This window comes from Emiliania huxleyi (assembly GCF_000372725.1).
Source record: "Emiliania huxleyi CCMP1516 unplaced genomic scaffold EMIHUscaffold_94, whole genome shotgun sequence".
NCBI lineage: Eukaryota > Haptophyta > Isochrysidales > Noelaerhabdaceae > Emiliania > Emiliania huxleyi.
This window is the reverse complement of record NW_005195017.1, coordinates 74,259-89,258: the sequence shown is the minus strand read 5'-3', so window position 1 is coordinate 89,258 and position 15,000 is coordinate 74,259. Positions and strand designations below refer to the sequence as shown.

Here is a 15,000-nt window from a genome sequence, read left to right as displayed (position 1 = left end):
CTTCCGCGCGTCGCCAGAGCTGCTGCGCCGCTGCGCCACGCTCGTCACGATGTCGGGCAAGGACCAGGCGCTGCCGGCGTGGGAGATCCACGACTACCTCCGCGCCCACTTTCCGGAGATCGAGGTGAGGATGGACCCGGGGCTGGAGCACGGCGGTTTCCTCCTCCCCTTCGTGCCCGGCTGGCTGGCGAGGAGCGTCTTCGAGGCCGTGCTCACCTTTGTCGGTGCCTCCCCGCCCAGCCCGGCGCTGCCGAGAGTCGCTTCTCTTCCTGGCGTGGGGGGCGCCCCGATGGCAGACCGCTCCCCCTGCCGGCGCGGCGCCGGGTGTGGACGACTCCCCTTCACAGCGGCATGCTGTGAACAGGTCGACGGCTCTCCCGCGGCGGAGCCGATGCTGCGGCGGAACCGAAGCCGCTCGTCGAGCCGACTGGTGTGAGCGAAGCGACCGGGAGCCGGTGTTAACTACGGGGACGGCGTCTCATGGTCGCAGCCGCATGGCGGAGGCTGGCCGCAGCGAGAGTTGCGCTCAACAGAGATTGGCGGGCGGTGAATCAGTTGTACACTCGCAGCCAGTTTGATTCCCCGCACCACAACAGCCGCGCAGTCCCCTGCGCGCTGAGCCTGCGGCGCGCGGCACACGTACGGCTTTACGAGTCTTTTACTTTTTGAACATACTCGAGGGAGATGAAGGTGTCAGTGCCACTATGCGTGCCCCTCTGGCTCACGCTCAGAGCTCCGCCACGTACATCGACCCGCGGTGCTCGTTCACGGGCGATTCCGACCGCGTCGACGCCGGCACCAAGCCGATGCTCATGCTGTCTGGCTGCGTGCCCGCCAGCCCTCGCCGGAGTGAGTACACGTCCTCCGAGCTCAGTCGCCGCGAGGCCCCGCCCTCGCCCACGCCGTTAGCATGGCGCCACCGGGGCCGATGCGACCGCTCACCGCGCCGACGGAACCGCGGCTCTGCCTCTCCTTGGCGCTGGTGGTTGGCAAGCCGCCCTTTCGGCTGTCGTCCTCCGAGCCGTCCTCCGGCGTCGGGGCCGCAGACCCGTCGAGCCCGGCGTCCGAATACTCGATCTGATACCTGCCGGCAAGAGCCGAGGCATGTCCGAGGTATGACCGAAACGATTAGAAACGATTGTGTAGCCGAGGCGTAGCCGAGAAGGAGAGGAGACACGTCGCCGAGACGACAGCCGAGATCGTATCCCCGCGCATTCTATCTCAACGACCGCTCGGAACCGTCGCCCCTGCTCCGCTTGCGGCGGCAATAGCAGAGCCAGAGGATTAGCGTACCGCCGCAGAGCAGAAAAACGACGGCAGTGGCGACGCATACGATGAGGATGACGCTGCCTGTTATCAGCTGTTGTCGTAAGAGTCGCTGCTCTGGGCGAGCGCGGCTGAGGCAGAGGGGTGCTGCCCTGTCCGATGACTGTGATGCCGTGGTGGTCGGGCCACCTGTTAACATGCGCCGATTAAAGGTACGCTGCCACAACTTTGTCTCGATGCCGTGTGGGTCGGGTCGCCTGGGTTGCGGAGGAGGCGCCGGAGGCGGCGGCGGCGGCGGCGGCGCAACGACCGTCTCCGTGCGCGAGGGCGGGGAGTCAAAGCTGACGGTGGCGCCGAGGTCGTCGGAGAGGGTCGCGAGGAACGCTGGCTGCGTCGCCGCCCATAAGATGAGGTCGAGGCTGTCGTGGTGGCCTGTTCGGAGATGAGTGTTCTGAAGAGATCGCCGATCCGTTCCAGAACTGCTGTATCGTCGGAGTGGGGCCGCCGCAGTTGGGGCAGTCGAGGACGCTGACCGAGACGCCCGCGTGGATGACGTTGCCGAGGAGACCAAACAGCGTGAAGACGCCCCCGACGACGGTCCCCGCGTAGTCGGAGCCGTTGTAGGTCACCTCGCTACTGCTTGGAGCGAGGAGTATCTGACTCTCGGCGACGGTTGCCCCGGCCGCCTTGAAGCTCGCAACCAGCGCCTGCTTCAGCTCGGCGTCGCTAAAGGACGACTGCGCGCGCCGCCTGTGCGACGCCGGGCCTCCACCACCACCCGCACTCAGCGACTCTCGGAATTCATTGGCCGCCTCTTTGGCGATGTGCAGCGTGAAGGAGCAAGACGGCAGCAGCGCCTCGCCTGGACGACGCGGCGATGGTGGCTGCGAAGGCGGCAAGGGCGACGGCGGCGGTGGCGGGGACGGCGGGGGCCTTGGTGGTGGCAGTGGGGGAGGCAGTGGCGACGAAGAGGGCGGCGGCGGCGAGGGCGGCAGCGGCGGAGAGAGGGGCGGCGAGGGTGGGTTGTGAAGTGGCGGCGGCGGGGGTGTGGGCGAGGACGGCGGGAGCGACAGGGGTGAGGGCGGCGGTGGACTGGGCGGCGTCGGCAGCGGCGAGGGGGGCGGGGGGGAAGGTGGCGGCGGTAGCCGAGGCAAGGGCGAGGGTGGCGGAAGAGATGGCGGTAGCGGCGACGGCAGAGGCGGCGGTGGCAGTGGCGACGGCGACGGCGGGGGTGGCGACGGCAGAGGCGGCGGTGGCAGCGGCATCGGCGACGGCGGGGGTGGCGACGGCAGAGGCGGCGGTGGCGACGGCAGAGGCGGCGGTGGCAGTGGCAACGGCGACAACGATGGTGGAGTAGGCGATGGAGAGGGCGGCGGCGATGACGGAGCAGACGGAGATGGCGCCGGCGACGGGCTTGGCGTGTCGCTTGCTGGGCACTCCCACTTTGCCGGATCGCTCGAACACTGGCCGCAGCCATCGCAGCCTGGGCAGACCTGGTTCCACGTGCCGCACTCGCCGGCTGCCGGCGACGGCGACGGAGAAGGCGACTGCGACGGCGACGGCGATGGCGACGTAGAGGGGGAGGTTGCGCCATCGCACTGGTAGTCGATAAAGCAGAACCAGGGGGCGCTCCCCGTCCCGCCGCAATCGCCCTCGATGGCGCACGGAGCGCAGGCGTTTGCTGGCGCCTCGGAGCTGCAGTGCGGCGACGGGGTTGGGCCAGGGGAGGGGGACGGGGAGGGGATGACGCCGCCGGTGAGCATTCCAAGGTACCTGCGATAATTCTCGCGTCGCACCGCGTGGCCGGAGCCGGTCCAGGTGCCCTCGCCGTCCACCCACGGGCCGCTGCAGCCGTTTTTGATGCACGCCATCGCCGTGTCGACAACGTGGTCCTGCATGTACGCGTCGTGCACGTTCTGCATCCAGTAGGCGAGCGAGCCGCCCCAGAAGGACTTCCCGTTGTCACAAATTGAGGAGGGGTCGGCGCATATGTCAATACCTTGTCCAAGCTCGCTTAGAAGGACGTTCGCCTTGGCATAGTTGCAGTTCCAGGTTAGCTGGATGGCGCCCCGCCCGAACCAGCACGAGGTCCCCGACAGCGGGCGGTCTGCCCAGTCCGTGCACGTTGGTGACGTGCCGCACGCATTGGCGGGCAGGCTGCCGCCCTTGCTGAATGAGTCGCTGCTGACGATGGGCGTCTGATAGCATGTGCCCCAGTTTTCATCCGCATAGTCGTCGGGTGCGCCACCCGAGCAGATGTGATTCCACTCTCCATTTGAGAACTGGGCGGGACACGGAGCGACGTACTCGCCGCACGCCTGAAAGTTGGCCGACTCCTGAGCGGCGTTGCCGAGAAACGCCGAAAGCGTCAGGATGTTGTTGCCGTCGCTCGCCTCGGCTAGAAACGGCTTGGCGGGAAAGCGTGCGTTCCACGCAACGACGACGTCGCACAGCTCCTCCCACGTGGCGCGCGGCGATGAGAAGAGAAAGTCCGTGTCCGGGTCGATGCCGCGACTGGTGATGGTGGCTTGCACGCTGAGCTGGTCGCAGCTAGAGGCGGCAGCACCGCCGCTTTCTGCAGTGCAGGACTTTGTCCCTTCCGTCAGCGCAATGCAGTCTTGCGCAGTTGAGCAGAGTCCGCCCGTCTGTCCGCACGAGTTTCCAACCGTGCACCATCCCTGAGGGCTGCTACTCTGCGTGCCACAGGCCGGCCCGCCAACGTCCAGACCGGCGGATGCGCAAGCTCCATCATCGCAGCAGCCCTTACACGTTGAATACTCTGAATTGGACTGCATGTGTCGCCTGCTAGTCAGGCCTGCCTCTGTCTCCAGCCGGCGGCCGTCGCGCACAAAGTACTGCCAGCAGTCGGTGTGGCATTGGCACATATCATCATCGCGGAACTTTGGGTCACGGAGGTCGGCATTGTCGCAGTTGCCGTTGGCAGCGGTGACGGTCTCAGGCACGAGCAGCGCGGCGAGGAGCAGGACATGATCCAGCACCGGCATATTGTGACATGTCTGTCTCCAGCAGGTTAGGTTGTACGAGAGGGCACTCTATGGGACGCGCAAGCGCGGGAGGACGGACCTCGGGGACGCAATCGTGCGTGTTCAAATGAAGAAAACACGTGCACGCATAATGCGCTGGTGCGAGCACAACATCCTCCCGCCGCTCCCCGCGCCAACCGCCGCCAGGCGGTCACACATGCAGAAACGGGATTCGTGCGCCACGGGGGCCGGCGCCGAACGGGCGCCGAGCACCGCTTGCGACGCAAGTTGGTGGAAAGTGAGGCTGCCCTCCCGACGGAGCATGACAACCGGGCCCGGTACTGACCGCCGCCGCCCGCCTCACGCCGCCGCCAGCGGGGAGAGAAGGGAGAGGAACGCCTCCGCGTTCAGCAGCTCCGTGCATCCGTACACCACCCGCCGCGCTGGCCCGGCCGACGAGGGCTGCTTTGAGCGCTCGCGCAGCGTCATGTGCTCGAGATGGTTGCCTATGAGTGAATCACAGCGCTTAACTACGCAATAATTGATGGGCCAGCGTCATGTGCTCGAGATGGTTGCCCGGCCCAACCACAAACACAATCGCAGCGCCGTACGGGCCGCGGCCGCGGCCGGTTGCGGCGCCGGCGCCGTCCGTGTCGCCGATCTTTGGGTCGATGTAGCCGTACGCCCCCTCCTCCGCCGCACCCTTGTTGTCCATCAGCGCGCCCACCGCGCGAGTCACCTATTCACAGCTGCACTATTCACAGCTGGACTATTCACAGCTGTGAATAGGCGCCCACCGCGCGAGTCACCTATGAGTACTCGTGACCCGAGCATTAGCACAATGCCTGTGATCGATCAACCGCCCGACCGCCTCGAGTCACCGGTGTCTCGCGCTTCGACGGCAGCATCGTCTTTAGCCCGGCGGCTAGCGCCGACACGCCGGTGTCACCCACTCGCCGCGCGAGCGACATGAGGCCGCCGAACGTGTTTGCCGCCGGCGGGGGAGGAGGCGTCGCTGTCGGCGGCGCCGCGGCCTCAGCAAGCGAGAGGAGGCGGCGCAGCCCTTGCAGCGGCCGCAGATCGGCGCCTGCCGCCGCCAGACGCGACTCGAACTGCTCAGCCTCGCCGGGCGGGAAGGTGCCTGTTCACAGCGCGGGGCTGTGAAGAGACGCCGTTCACAGCTCCGCCTCGCGGCGCGGGAAAGCGCGTCTGCCTGGCTGCAAGGAGCGGCGAAGAGCGACGAGCAGCAGCAGTCTCAGCCGGTCCTCGGCAGTGCCGCCCTGCGCCTCCGCGCCGCCACCAGTCGGGTCGAGTAGCTGGGAGAGCGTCTGCCGGTCGTCCGCAGAGAGCGCGCGCCCTTCGAGCAACGTCTCCTCGAGCGCGTAGAACGAGTCGAGCGATCGCGCCTTGATCTGGCCGAGCATCTCGGTGGCGAGGCTGGTGTGCATGTCGAGCAACCGCTTCTTCTCCTGCAGCTCCGGCAGCTGCGCAATCGTCGACTGCAGCGCCTTGGTGGCATTGCCCAGCGCCTATTATAATGAATTAATTAGTTCAGATTAATTAATTAATTAATAGCCACAGCCTTGGTTGCGTTGCCCAGCGCCTCCGCCTCCAGCGGCGCCGCGCCGCCCGCGCTGATCTCGTCCATCGCCTTGCGGTACTGCTGCAGCCGCTCGTCGACGTCGGAAGCGACGACCTGATTGATGACCACTTCTTCTCAAGAGCGATTGATTCACTGAGTAGCCGCTCTTCGACGTCGGAAGCGACGACCTGATTGATGATCACTCCTTCTCAAGAGCGATTGATTCACTGCTGCAGCCGCTCGTCGACGTCGGAAGCGACGACCTGGAACGCCGACCCCATGTGCTCCTATTGATCACTCACAAGCGAGTCAGCTCCGCCTCTTCCTCAAGGCGTGGAACGCCGACCCCATGTGCTCCTATTGATCACTCACAAGCGAGTCAGAGCTCCGCCTCTTCCTCAAGGCGTGGAAGGCCGACCCCATGTGCTCCTATTGATCACTCACAAGCGAGTCAGCTCCGCCTCTTCCTCAAGGCGTGGAACGCCGACCCCATGTGCTCCTATTGATCACTCACAAGCGAGTCAGCTCCGCCTCTTCCTCAAGGCGTGGAACGCCGACCCCATGTGCTCCGTCCAAAAGGCGTCGCTCTCGTGCAGGTCGTACGAGCGGGCACGCGACCCGCCGCCATCCACCGCCTTGCACGCACAACCGAAGGGGTCACGACTTCATTCCAGTAGTCTCCTCCGCTTCAGACACTCCGCCGCCTCGCTGAGCGAGACACGGTTCAGCCGCAAGCCTACTCAGTAATTAATTAATATTAACTCATTACTTAATTAACGCGCGAGACGCGGTTCAGCCGCAAGCCTACTCCGTAATTAATTAATATTAGCTCATTACTTAATTAACGCGCGAGACGCGGTTCAGCCGCAAGCCTACTCAGTAATTAATTAATACTAACTCATTACTTAATTAATGCGCGAGACGCGGTTCAGCCGCAAGCCTACTCAGTAATTAATTAATAGTAACTCATTAATTAATTAATGAGCGAGACGCGGTTCAGCCGCAAGCCTATTCAGTAATTAAGTAATATTGACTCATTACTTAATTAACGCGCGAGACGCGGTTCAGCCGCAAGCCTAGCGCACAGCACGGCAGTGAGTTCGAATGGTGTGGAGCAGGGGTGCGAGATGCTGCCAGATGAGGCGGGCCGAGCAGGTCGTGTGCGAGCGAAGAGTACGACCAGCCATGCTGCAGCATCGCTCCGACGTCCTCGCTTCGGTCCACCAGCAGCAGCAGCGGCCGCTGCAGCGACGCGGCGGCGGCGCCCGAGAAGAGCGACGTGTGCGACCTGAATATTGATTACTCAATTACTTAATTAATGTAAGCGGCGGCGCCCGAGAAGAGCGACGTGTGCGACCGCAGCTGCGCGTGCAGTCTCGCGCCCAGCTTCTCCGCCACCGCCTGGGCGGGGAAGGGAAGGGAAGGGAAACTTCTCAACACACTGAGGCAGTAGTACTTAATATTAGTACTAAGGAAGTAAGATAATACTAATGATGATACTAATGACAATACTAATGACAATAACAATGATAATAATGCCAATAATGAACCGCCGCCTGGGCGGGGCCTCGGCGCGAGAAGCGAAGGACGGGCACAGCGCCGAGCGTCACGAGGACAGAGAAGAGGCCCGAGGCAACCTATTAATTCATTAAGCAATCTTAACTAGTTAGTTAATAGCGTCACGAGGACAGAGAAGAGGCCCGTGGCAACCTATTAATTCATTAATCTAGTTAATTAATAGCGTCACGAGGACAGAGAAGAGGCCCGAGGCAACCTCGTCCACCGCCGCCTCCACCTCGGAATCGGTCGACTTGGGCGAGAGGAGGGCGGGGTAGGCGCGAGGCAGCTGCAGCGAGAAGAGGTCCTAACAGTTGATTACTCTTCAATCAATCAGTAGCCAGGGGGTAGGCGCGAGGCAGCTGCAGCGAGAGGAGGGAGAGGGACCTCCTCTAGCGACACGAAGGAGAGGTACCTGTTTCACAGCGAGAGGTGTGAACATGGCGTATCAAGGAAGTGTCTAGGAAGTGTCAGAGGTACCTGTTTCACAGCGCGAGGTGTGAACTCTTCAAAGGAGTCAACTGCGAGTGCATCATACTCTCTCTCTCTCTCTCTCTCTCTCTCTCTGCTCTCTCTGTCGATCTTTCGGAGGCACTGGTCGACGACGCGAGAGACGTGTCTAGGAAGTGTCTAGGAAGTGTCTAGGAAGTGTCAGCAAGTAAATAGGAAGTGTCTAGGAAGTTCACTGGTCGACGACGCGAGAGACGTGGCTGACGACCTCCGCCTCGAGCGTCTCCGCGGCGAGCGCCTCGAGCAGCGGTCGCGGGATGGAGGGCGTGAAGTTCAGGTGGAACGACTCGTACAGCCCTCCCGCCACGTCGGCCGCGACGCGGCGCGCGTTTGCGGCGGTCGGGCGGAGGAAGTAGACGGCGGGGACGTCCGCGATCTGCTCCCGCTCCGCGTCCAGGAGGAGGTGCAGCGTCACGCCGCGCTTGCGCAGGTCGCCGACCTTGAGCAGCGGGGAGATGACGTCGCGGCAAAACGAGTCGTACACGAGCACTTTCCACGGGTCGTGCCATCCGACCCCGGAGGCGTCCGCCTCCTCCCGGTCGAGGTTGATCATGCGAGAGATGGCGCTCAGCTGCCGCGAGCGCAAGGCCCACGGATTGTCGGCGGCGGCACTCAGCGGCGGCGCCATGAGGGGTTGGCGTCGGCGCGTCAGCGCCCGGTTGTTGTGAGCTTGTTCTGCCTGGAAAAAAGAAACATGAAAGTCCTCCATGCGGTTCGGCCTTGACGTCTGGGCTGCACTGCACGTGACTTAATCCCTCGCCAGAGCTCGTCCAGGAGGCGCGCGCTGAGAGTGGCAGAGCGTTCAGAAGCATAAAACTGCGCAGAACGACGAAGATGCTTCTCTGGTGCAGCTCGCAAAACCCACACTGGACAATATTTTTTATGCGATACGAAACACACACTGAGTTTGCGATTGCTGGAGGCCATTGGAGCGTTTGATGCCTCAGCTTGGCTCCTCCCTATGGCTATGCAACCCCTCCGCTTCCCTCCGCTGGCCCTCTCTATCATTCCCTCTGGCCTGAATGCCGCCCCAAGCATCGTTCGTTCATCAGAGCTACGAACCGAGGATGTCTGCGTGGCTGTGAGGACCTCTGCCGTGAGGACCTCTTAACTTTCAATCTGAGGACCTCTGATGTGGTCCTCACAGAGGTCCTCACACGGGTCACAATTTCTGAGAAGCACGCCGTGCATATGCCTGCCCCCCCCAACCCCCCCCGCCCGCCCGCCCGTTTGCGACGTCCTTTCGAGAGGCGGCTCCAGAGTGTCCATCGCAACTCGTTCGTTCGTGGCGGTACGCAGGAGCACTACTCTACGGCGTTCGTTGAAGGAAAAAAGGTCAGTTTTTGTTTTTTCGTATGTATGCGGTAGACGAGAACAAAGCGCTTAGGTTGCCGGCGGGGTAAGTAGGAGTTAGTTAGAAGAGGTGAAGAACAGTCTGGGAGGACCCCGGCCGGCAGCCACGCCCACTGCCACGGGCAGACGGTGCGCGATTTCTTTTTTCTTCGCCGCTTCCGGTAAGAGCCGACAACAAAAGATAAGAGCCAAATACACATGGTCTGGTTGATAGAAGATGAAGAATAGTCGGGCCCGGACTGGAGCGACCACTATAGAGCGCGGTCTATGTGGACAGCCTCTCTGAAGGGTCAATTCCGACCAGAGCTCTCGGAGGTCCTCACACGAGTCAAGAGGTCCTCACACGGGTCAGCTCTGAAGCAAAGGCGCCGCGCGTGCTCAATTTGTTATGAGGGGCAGTTCTATAATGTCGGTCCATCGCACATCTCGTTCGTGGTGAGAGGCGTGCAGCGGTCCGGGAGCGTCGAGCGAGTTGGGTCTCGAAGGTAAGTGTCAAACACACAATTTTGGGGCTGTCCGTTGGCGCGCCGCAAAGCGAGCGACCATGTCAATGAGAGAGTCCGGACATCTACCCCGCAGTGAGAACCGCTAGGTCGCACCGATTTCTTTTTCGCCGCTCGGATCAGAGTCGGCAGCGCGCCTCACCGCTGCTGCACCGTTCTAGACCAGCAGTCTCATGTTCATGACCTCACGACAAAGAGCTCTCGGAGGTCTCGGAGGTCCTCACACGAGTCCTCTGACTCTCAAGAGGTCCTCACACGGGTGCGTCAGCTCTGAATGAAGCGTCCCTAAATCCCATCTCGTCTCAGAGACAGTTTGACCTTTTGATTTATTTAGTTACTTCGTAACTCAAAGGAATTAACTACGAACCTTATAGCTCTCACTCGTACGACCTCAGAAGTGGCAACCGAGCCCTGCGTCGCAGTATGAATCGGCGTTCGGGCCGGCCGCCGTCTCGCGTCGCGTCTTGGCTATGAACGCGTTGCTTAGGCCCGGCGGCTTGCCTGGCGCGCCGACGCTGACGTTCTTCGCCCGGCTCGCCGCAAACTCATCCACGGCTCGCCTGACACCGGGGAAGGTCATGCCGGCAAACGAACGAGGGCCGCCATAGTCGTTGAAGATTAGCACGCCCCCCGGGGCCACCAGAGGCCAGTACGCCTCGGCGTCGGCCTTGGTGCCCTCGTAGGTGTGCAGGCCGTCGATGAAGGCGACGTCGACGGAGGCTTTAGGGAAGGCTGCTCCGAGGAAGGGCGCCTGTTCACAGGTGGAGGTGTGAACAGGAAATGTCTAGGAAGTGCCCATGTGCCCTCAGGATGGGCGCCGCGTCTTGCGACCTCATGTGGAAAAGGCGGTACCTGCGCGAGCAACGCGGCCTCATCAGGTGCGCGCTGCCTTTTGCCGCTCGGCGGTCGGAGCGGGCCACGCGGCACTTGCTAGACACTTCCTAGGCACTTCTTGGACGCGACTCCTAGACACTTCCCCGCTCGGCGGCCGGAGCGGGCCACACGGCACGGTTGCAAGGGGGGGTGGGGCGGCAATGCAGCCTGCACGAGCCGTGCCTGGCCGTCAGGTCGTAGGCCATCCCACTGGCCCACGCCACAGAGAGCTCCGTCTTGTTCAGCCCGAGCTTGCTCGCGATGGCGGCCATGGCGTGAGCGTGCCGGTCGCTCGGATCGTAGCCGGACAAGAACGGGTCGACCGCATAGAGCTGGGCGCGTGGCAGGCGCTGCAGCAGGTAGTTCGCTAGACCACCTATTAACGAGGGTTGTCAAAGAACGCTCAACGACTCGTGCTCACCATGCGTTAGGCGGGCGAGCAGAGCTGACACGCCGAACGCTGTGCCAACCTCGACAATCCGCAGCGGCTGCTGGAGGTCGGGAGCTCGCTTAGCTATGAACTGGAACACGTCGTTGTAATACTGTTGGCTCCACGCCTTCCTGGCGCGCCAGTAGAGCACGTGATCCGTCAGAAGCTTCATCCAAGGCGCTCCAGACTCCGGTGCGGTGGGCGCCACAAACTGACCGGCCTCGGGCGCACACGCAGGAGGCGAGCCAATACTGGCCAGCATTGCGAACATGTGCATCCTCGCTTGTTTGGATGACCGTTTTGCTGCTTTCGCGTTTCGCTGCTTTTGCGAGGTGCCGGCGAGGCCTAGGAATATCGAGACCCGTGAGACACGACTCGCAAAGAAAAGAAATACGCGAAAAAAGAGAATCTAAAAGATATACTAGAAGAGGCTGGCAGCAAGGGCCGCACCACAGAAAGGTGTTGAGTTTCATAGTCAGTATTCATTAGAGTTCGTAGATCGCTTTCCCTGAGCCGTGGCACCACCATCCGCCACTCGAGACTCACCTGCACTGTAATTCATACTAGCACGCCCTTGTTCAGAGTAAGCAAAGGAGCGACAGACGAGCGAATTTTGTTTGTGCTGACGACCTCGATATTTGAGAGTGAGGACCTCGGGGTGCACTGAGGACCTCTGCGTGTGAGGACCTCTGGCCTTTCCGCTTTCGGTACACCGACGTCTGGCGGCGTGCGAGCGTCCGAGAAAATCATTGATAAGTAGCGTGTTGAGCCGTGGGTGGGACTCGAGGGTGGACGGCGTCTTATGTGCTGAGAATTTTACCATGTGCTGAGAACCTCCAGTTGAGGACCTCTGCAACAGTGCTCTGTGCTGAGGACCTCGCTGAGTGAGGACCTCCGGCATGCTGCTAGAGTCGCGCGGCGTGGAGTAACTCCACTGCAAGCACACGCCGCAACGCCGCTCTGCGGTTAGCCAGGCAAGGCGGATGAAGACCAGATACCATTTTTTAGTATGATTGTTGCGTGTGGGAGATCACTTGTCAGGCACATGAGATCACTTGTACATGAGAAGGAATGAACTTCGTGAGGAAAGGGCGGTCACCTCTGTTTGTGCAGCTCTTTCACCGCCGAAAGCCGTTGTACATCGCTCAAGTTTGGTTGGTATGAATGTATGTATGTAGGAAGGTGAAGAACAGTCAGGCTGGACTGGACACCAACGCGGTATGGGTGGAAGCGGGACAGATGACGACGACACGCTCGAGCGACACACAGACACTCACAAGCTCACAAGACACACAGCCAGCTGGGCTGGCACGCACCCCGAGTGGACGTACACAATAGTTCTGAAGACCAAAAATGTTGTGCCGGCCTGGCGAGGTCCAGCGTGCTGGTGGGTGCCACAAAGCTGGCTCGTAGAGAAAAAGAATAGAGAAAAAAGAATAAGGCAGAATCCGGCGAAGCACCTTAGAAGCCACACTTCTCGAATGCCAGTATTGTATACGGTGGATGGTCGAGCCCCATCCACCGTAGTGCTTTCCCAGAGCCGTGGCACCACGCCACCTGCCACCAGTCGTGCACGGTTTTTCATACGAGCACACCCTCGGTAGTAATGTTCAGAGTAAAGACAGAGGGGCGAGTTCCAACCTGTTGTTTGTGACGACCTCGATATTTGAGAGTGAGGACCTCTGTGCACTGAGGACCTCTGAGTGACGGGACTTCGGCTTTCGATACACGTCTGGTGCGCGGCGTGCGAGCGTCTGAGGAAATAATCCGTTGAGCCGTTGTGAGCCGTTTCATGTGGCTGCGTGGGTGGACTCGAGGGTGGACGGCGTCTCATAATATTTGTGTCTGTGGCTCTTCTCGTGTTTATGTGCTGCGAGGACCTCTCCAGTTGAGGACCTCTGCAACAGTGCTCTGTGCTGAGACCTCTGAGGACCTCCGGCATGCTGCTAGAGTCGCGCAGCGTGGTCCAGTTCCACTGCGAGCTCACCCCGCATCGCCCCTGCGATTAGCCAGGCAAGGCGGCCAGAAGACCGCACCCCCAGATACCATTTTTTTAGTATGATTGTTGGCGTGTGGGAGATCACTTGTCAGCTGTTGTACATGAGAAGGAATGAACTTCGTGTCTGAGGAAAGGGCGGTCGCCTGTTTGTGCATCTTGGTCAAGGCGAGGAAATGCGCTGTTGTACCACGTTCAAGTGTTTGGTATCTGAAGACCAAATGTTGTTGCCTCAATCAGCTCCCTACAATAACATTTTGCCTCCCCGTGTTTAGCGTGCTGTTCCACGTGTCCCTCCGACTATTTTTCTCCATCGCATCCAATTCTTCCTGAGACGCGCGAGAGCAGGTGTTTCGTTTCTTGTGTTTAATTCTTTTTTACGAGCAATGGCGGCCGGCTGAGTGAGTGAGTGTGACACACACACACACTCACAATGGCCGCTCCGAGCGACGCCCTCTCGAGCACGCTATCTGCGGCGCTGGAGCAGGTCAGCGTCGGCAGCGCCGGCAGCACCGTCGCCGCCACCACCACCATTACCGCCCTCGTCGATCCTGCCACTGCTGCCCGCGAGAACGAGACGCTCCTCTCTGCCCTCGAGCTGTCGGCGGCGTCGAGCCTCGAGCACGTGCTCGCACGCGAGGTTGCTGTCTCGTGCGGGCTCGCGGCAGGAGCTGGCGGCGTGCATGGCGGCGGCGGCAGCAGCGGCGGCGTGGTGGACGTACCGCGGCTGCAGGAGGTGCTCCGGCAGGCGGAGGCGAGCATTCAGGCGACGCCCCACGCCTGGGTAAACGTCACGGCGGCGTCGCGCATCTTCGACATCGGCCGCTCCCGCGTGACCGCTGCCCTTGGCGCGGCGGCGACGGTGCAGCGCACGTGTCCAGGACACGTCCACGACATGTCCGAGACATGTCCGGGTAGGCGCGGCGGCGAGGGTGCAGCGAGAGCGTGGACCGAGTCGGAGCGCTTTTGCGGGCGGCGGCTGATGACACCACGCGCCTGTGCGAAGGTGCAGCGCGAGCTCGAGCGGCTCGCTCCTCCTCCCTCCTCCTCGGCTGGTGAGGGGCGGGGCCCGGCGCTGCTGGCTAGGAGCCTTCCGGGAACCTTCCAGGAGCCTTCTAGGAAGAGCGGCGGCTGGCGAGGGGCGGGGGCCGGCACTGCTGGCAAGCCTGGTCTCGTGCAGCCAGGTCCGCTCTTCCTAGAAGGCTCCTAGAAGTTTCCTAGAAGGTTCCTGGCAAGCCTGGTCTCGTGCAGCCAGGTTCGGTCTGCCGTCCGCTTACCCGCAGCTGACGACTCTCGGCTGCAGCGGCTGGCGGCGGCGGCGGGCGCGGCGCTGCTGGCGGAGGCCGAGGCAGCCCTCGCCGTCTGCTGCTCCTCCATCACAGGCATATCTCCCCACATCTCCCCACATCTCCCCACATCTCCCCACATCTCCCCACATCTCCCCACATCACCCATCGTTCTCTCGCAGGCATATCTCCCCACATCTCCCCACATCTCCCCACATCTCCCCACATCTCCCATCGTTCTCTCGCAGGCCCCCACACGGCCGAGCGGCAGCAGCGAGGCAGCTTCTCCTCCGCCGCCGCCGCAGCAGCAGAGGCGGCAGAGGCGGCGGCGGCGGCGGCGCTGGCGTCGGTCGATGGACAGTGGGCTCTCGGCGCACGTTGCGAGAGGAGGTCGCTTCGGGCTGTGAACGGCGCCTCTTCACAGCGGCGTGCCGGCTGTGAACACAGGCACGCAGCGGGCGGGGCCCTCTCCGACGGTGGTTCGATGGCTCATGACTTCCTCACCTCCCTACTGATCACTGGACCAGGTATATACACACATATGCAGCGGGGGCGGAACCCCCCCCCCTCTTCACAAACTCCAAAGGAAAAATAAGCCTCAAGTTTTTTCCTGCCCTGTAATCACCATTTTTGCCCCCCCCTGAAAGAAATTGTCTCCTT

At 61.9% G+C, this 15,000-nt stretch overlaps 5 protein-coding genes across 5 annotated transcripts in view; 2 read left to right on the top strand and 3 right to left on the bottom strand.

The window, feature by feature from the left end:
- EMIHUDRAFT_439146 (hypothetical protein) overlaps positions 1 to 695 on the top strand; it is a 969-nt gene extending 274 nt beyond the window's left edge. Inside the window, 5 exon segments of the mRNA XM_005756868.1 lie at positions 1 to 208; positions 282 to 292; positions 365 to 408; positions 481 to 546; positions 563 to 695. The exon segment at positions 1 to 208 is cut by the window's left edge and continues 13 nt beyond it. Coding sequence (XP_005756925.1) covers positions 1 to 208; positions 282 to 292; positions 365 to 408; positions 481 to 546; positions 563 to 669 — 436 coding nt within the window. The 3' untranslated portion in view covers positions 670 to 695.
- Positions 696 to 1,216: 521 nt separating this feature from the next.
- On the bottom strand, positions 1,217 to 4,271 carry EMIHUDRAFT_220947 (hypothetical protein; the record flags this gene model as incomplete). The annotated part of the gene is made up of 5 exons (XM_005756867.1): positions 1,217 to 1,360; positions 1,577 to 1,717; positions 1,800 to 2,016; positions 2,866 to 2,961; positions 3,040 to 4,271. The coding sequence occupies 5 exons, from the start codon at positions 4,269 to 4,271 to the stop codon at positions 1,217 to 1,219; spliced, it is 1,830 nt and encodes a 609-aa protein (XP_005756924.1).
- Positions 4,272 to 4,610: 339 nt separating this feature from the next.
- Positions 4,611 to 8,546, bottom strand: Sly1-1 (Sly1, SM superfamily protein; the record flags this gene model as incomplete). Its single annotated transcript, XM_005756956.1, has 13 exons — positions 8,076 to 8,546; positions 7,777 to 7,804; positions 7,607 to 7,696; positions 7,389 to 7,469; positions 7,190 to 7,233; positions 6,981 to 7,120; positions 6,537 to 6,568; positions 6,378 to 6,467; positions 5,854 to 5,946; positions 5,464 to 5,779; positions 5,132 to 5,391; positions 4,827 to 4,989; positions 4,611 to 4,756 (listed from the first exon to the last, which is right to left on the bottom strand). Exons 1-13 carry the CDS (start codon positions 8,525 to 8,527, stop codon positions 4,611 to 4,613), a joined length of 1,935 nt encoding a protein of 644 aa, XP_005757013.1. The 5' UTR covers positions 8,528 to 8,546.
- Positions 8,547 to 10,074: 1,528 nt separating this feature from the next.
- Positions 10,075 to 11,320, bottom strand: EMIHUDRAFT_453832 (hypothetical protein; the record flags this gene model as incomplete). Its single annotated transcript, XM_005756866.1, has 4 exons — positions 10,075 to 10,506; positions 10,574 to 10,607; positions 10,797 to 11,004; positions 11,050 to 11,320. The coding sequence occupies 4 exons, from the start codon at positions 11,318 to 11,320 to the stop codon at positions 10,147 to 10,149; spliced, it is 873 nt and encodes a 290-aa protein (XP_005756923.1). The 3' UTR covers positions 10,075 to 10,146.
- Positions 11,321 to 13,487: 2,167 nt separating this feature from the next.
- EMIHUDRAFT_107658 (hypothetical protein) overlaps positions 13,488 to 15,000 on the top strand; it is a gene marked incomplete at both ends in the record, with an annotated part of 2,865 nt that continues 1,352 nt past the window's right edge. The window contains 3 exons of the mRNA XM_005756865.1: positions 13,488 to 13,916; positions 14,061 to 14,109; positions 14,589 to 14,730. Of these exons, the coding sequence (XP_005756922.1) occupies positions 13,488 to 13,916; positions 14,061 to 14,109; positions 14,589 to 14,730 (620 nt within the window). The remainder of the gene's footprint in view (positions 13,917 to 14,060; positions 14,110 to 14,588; positions 14,731 to 15,000) is intronic.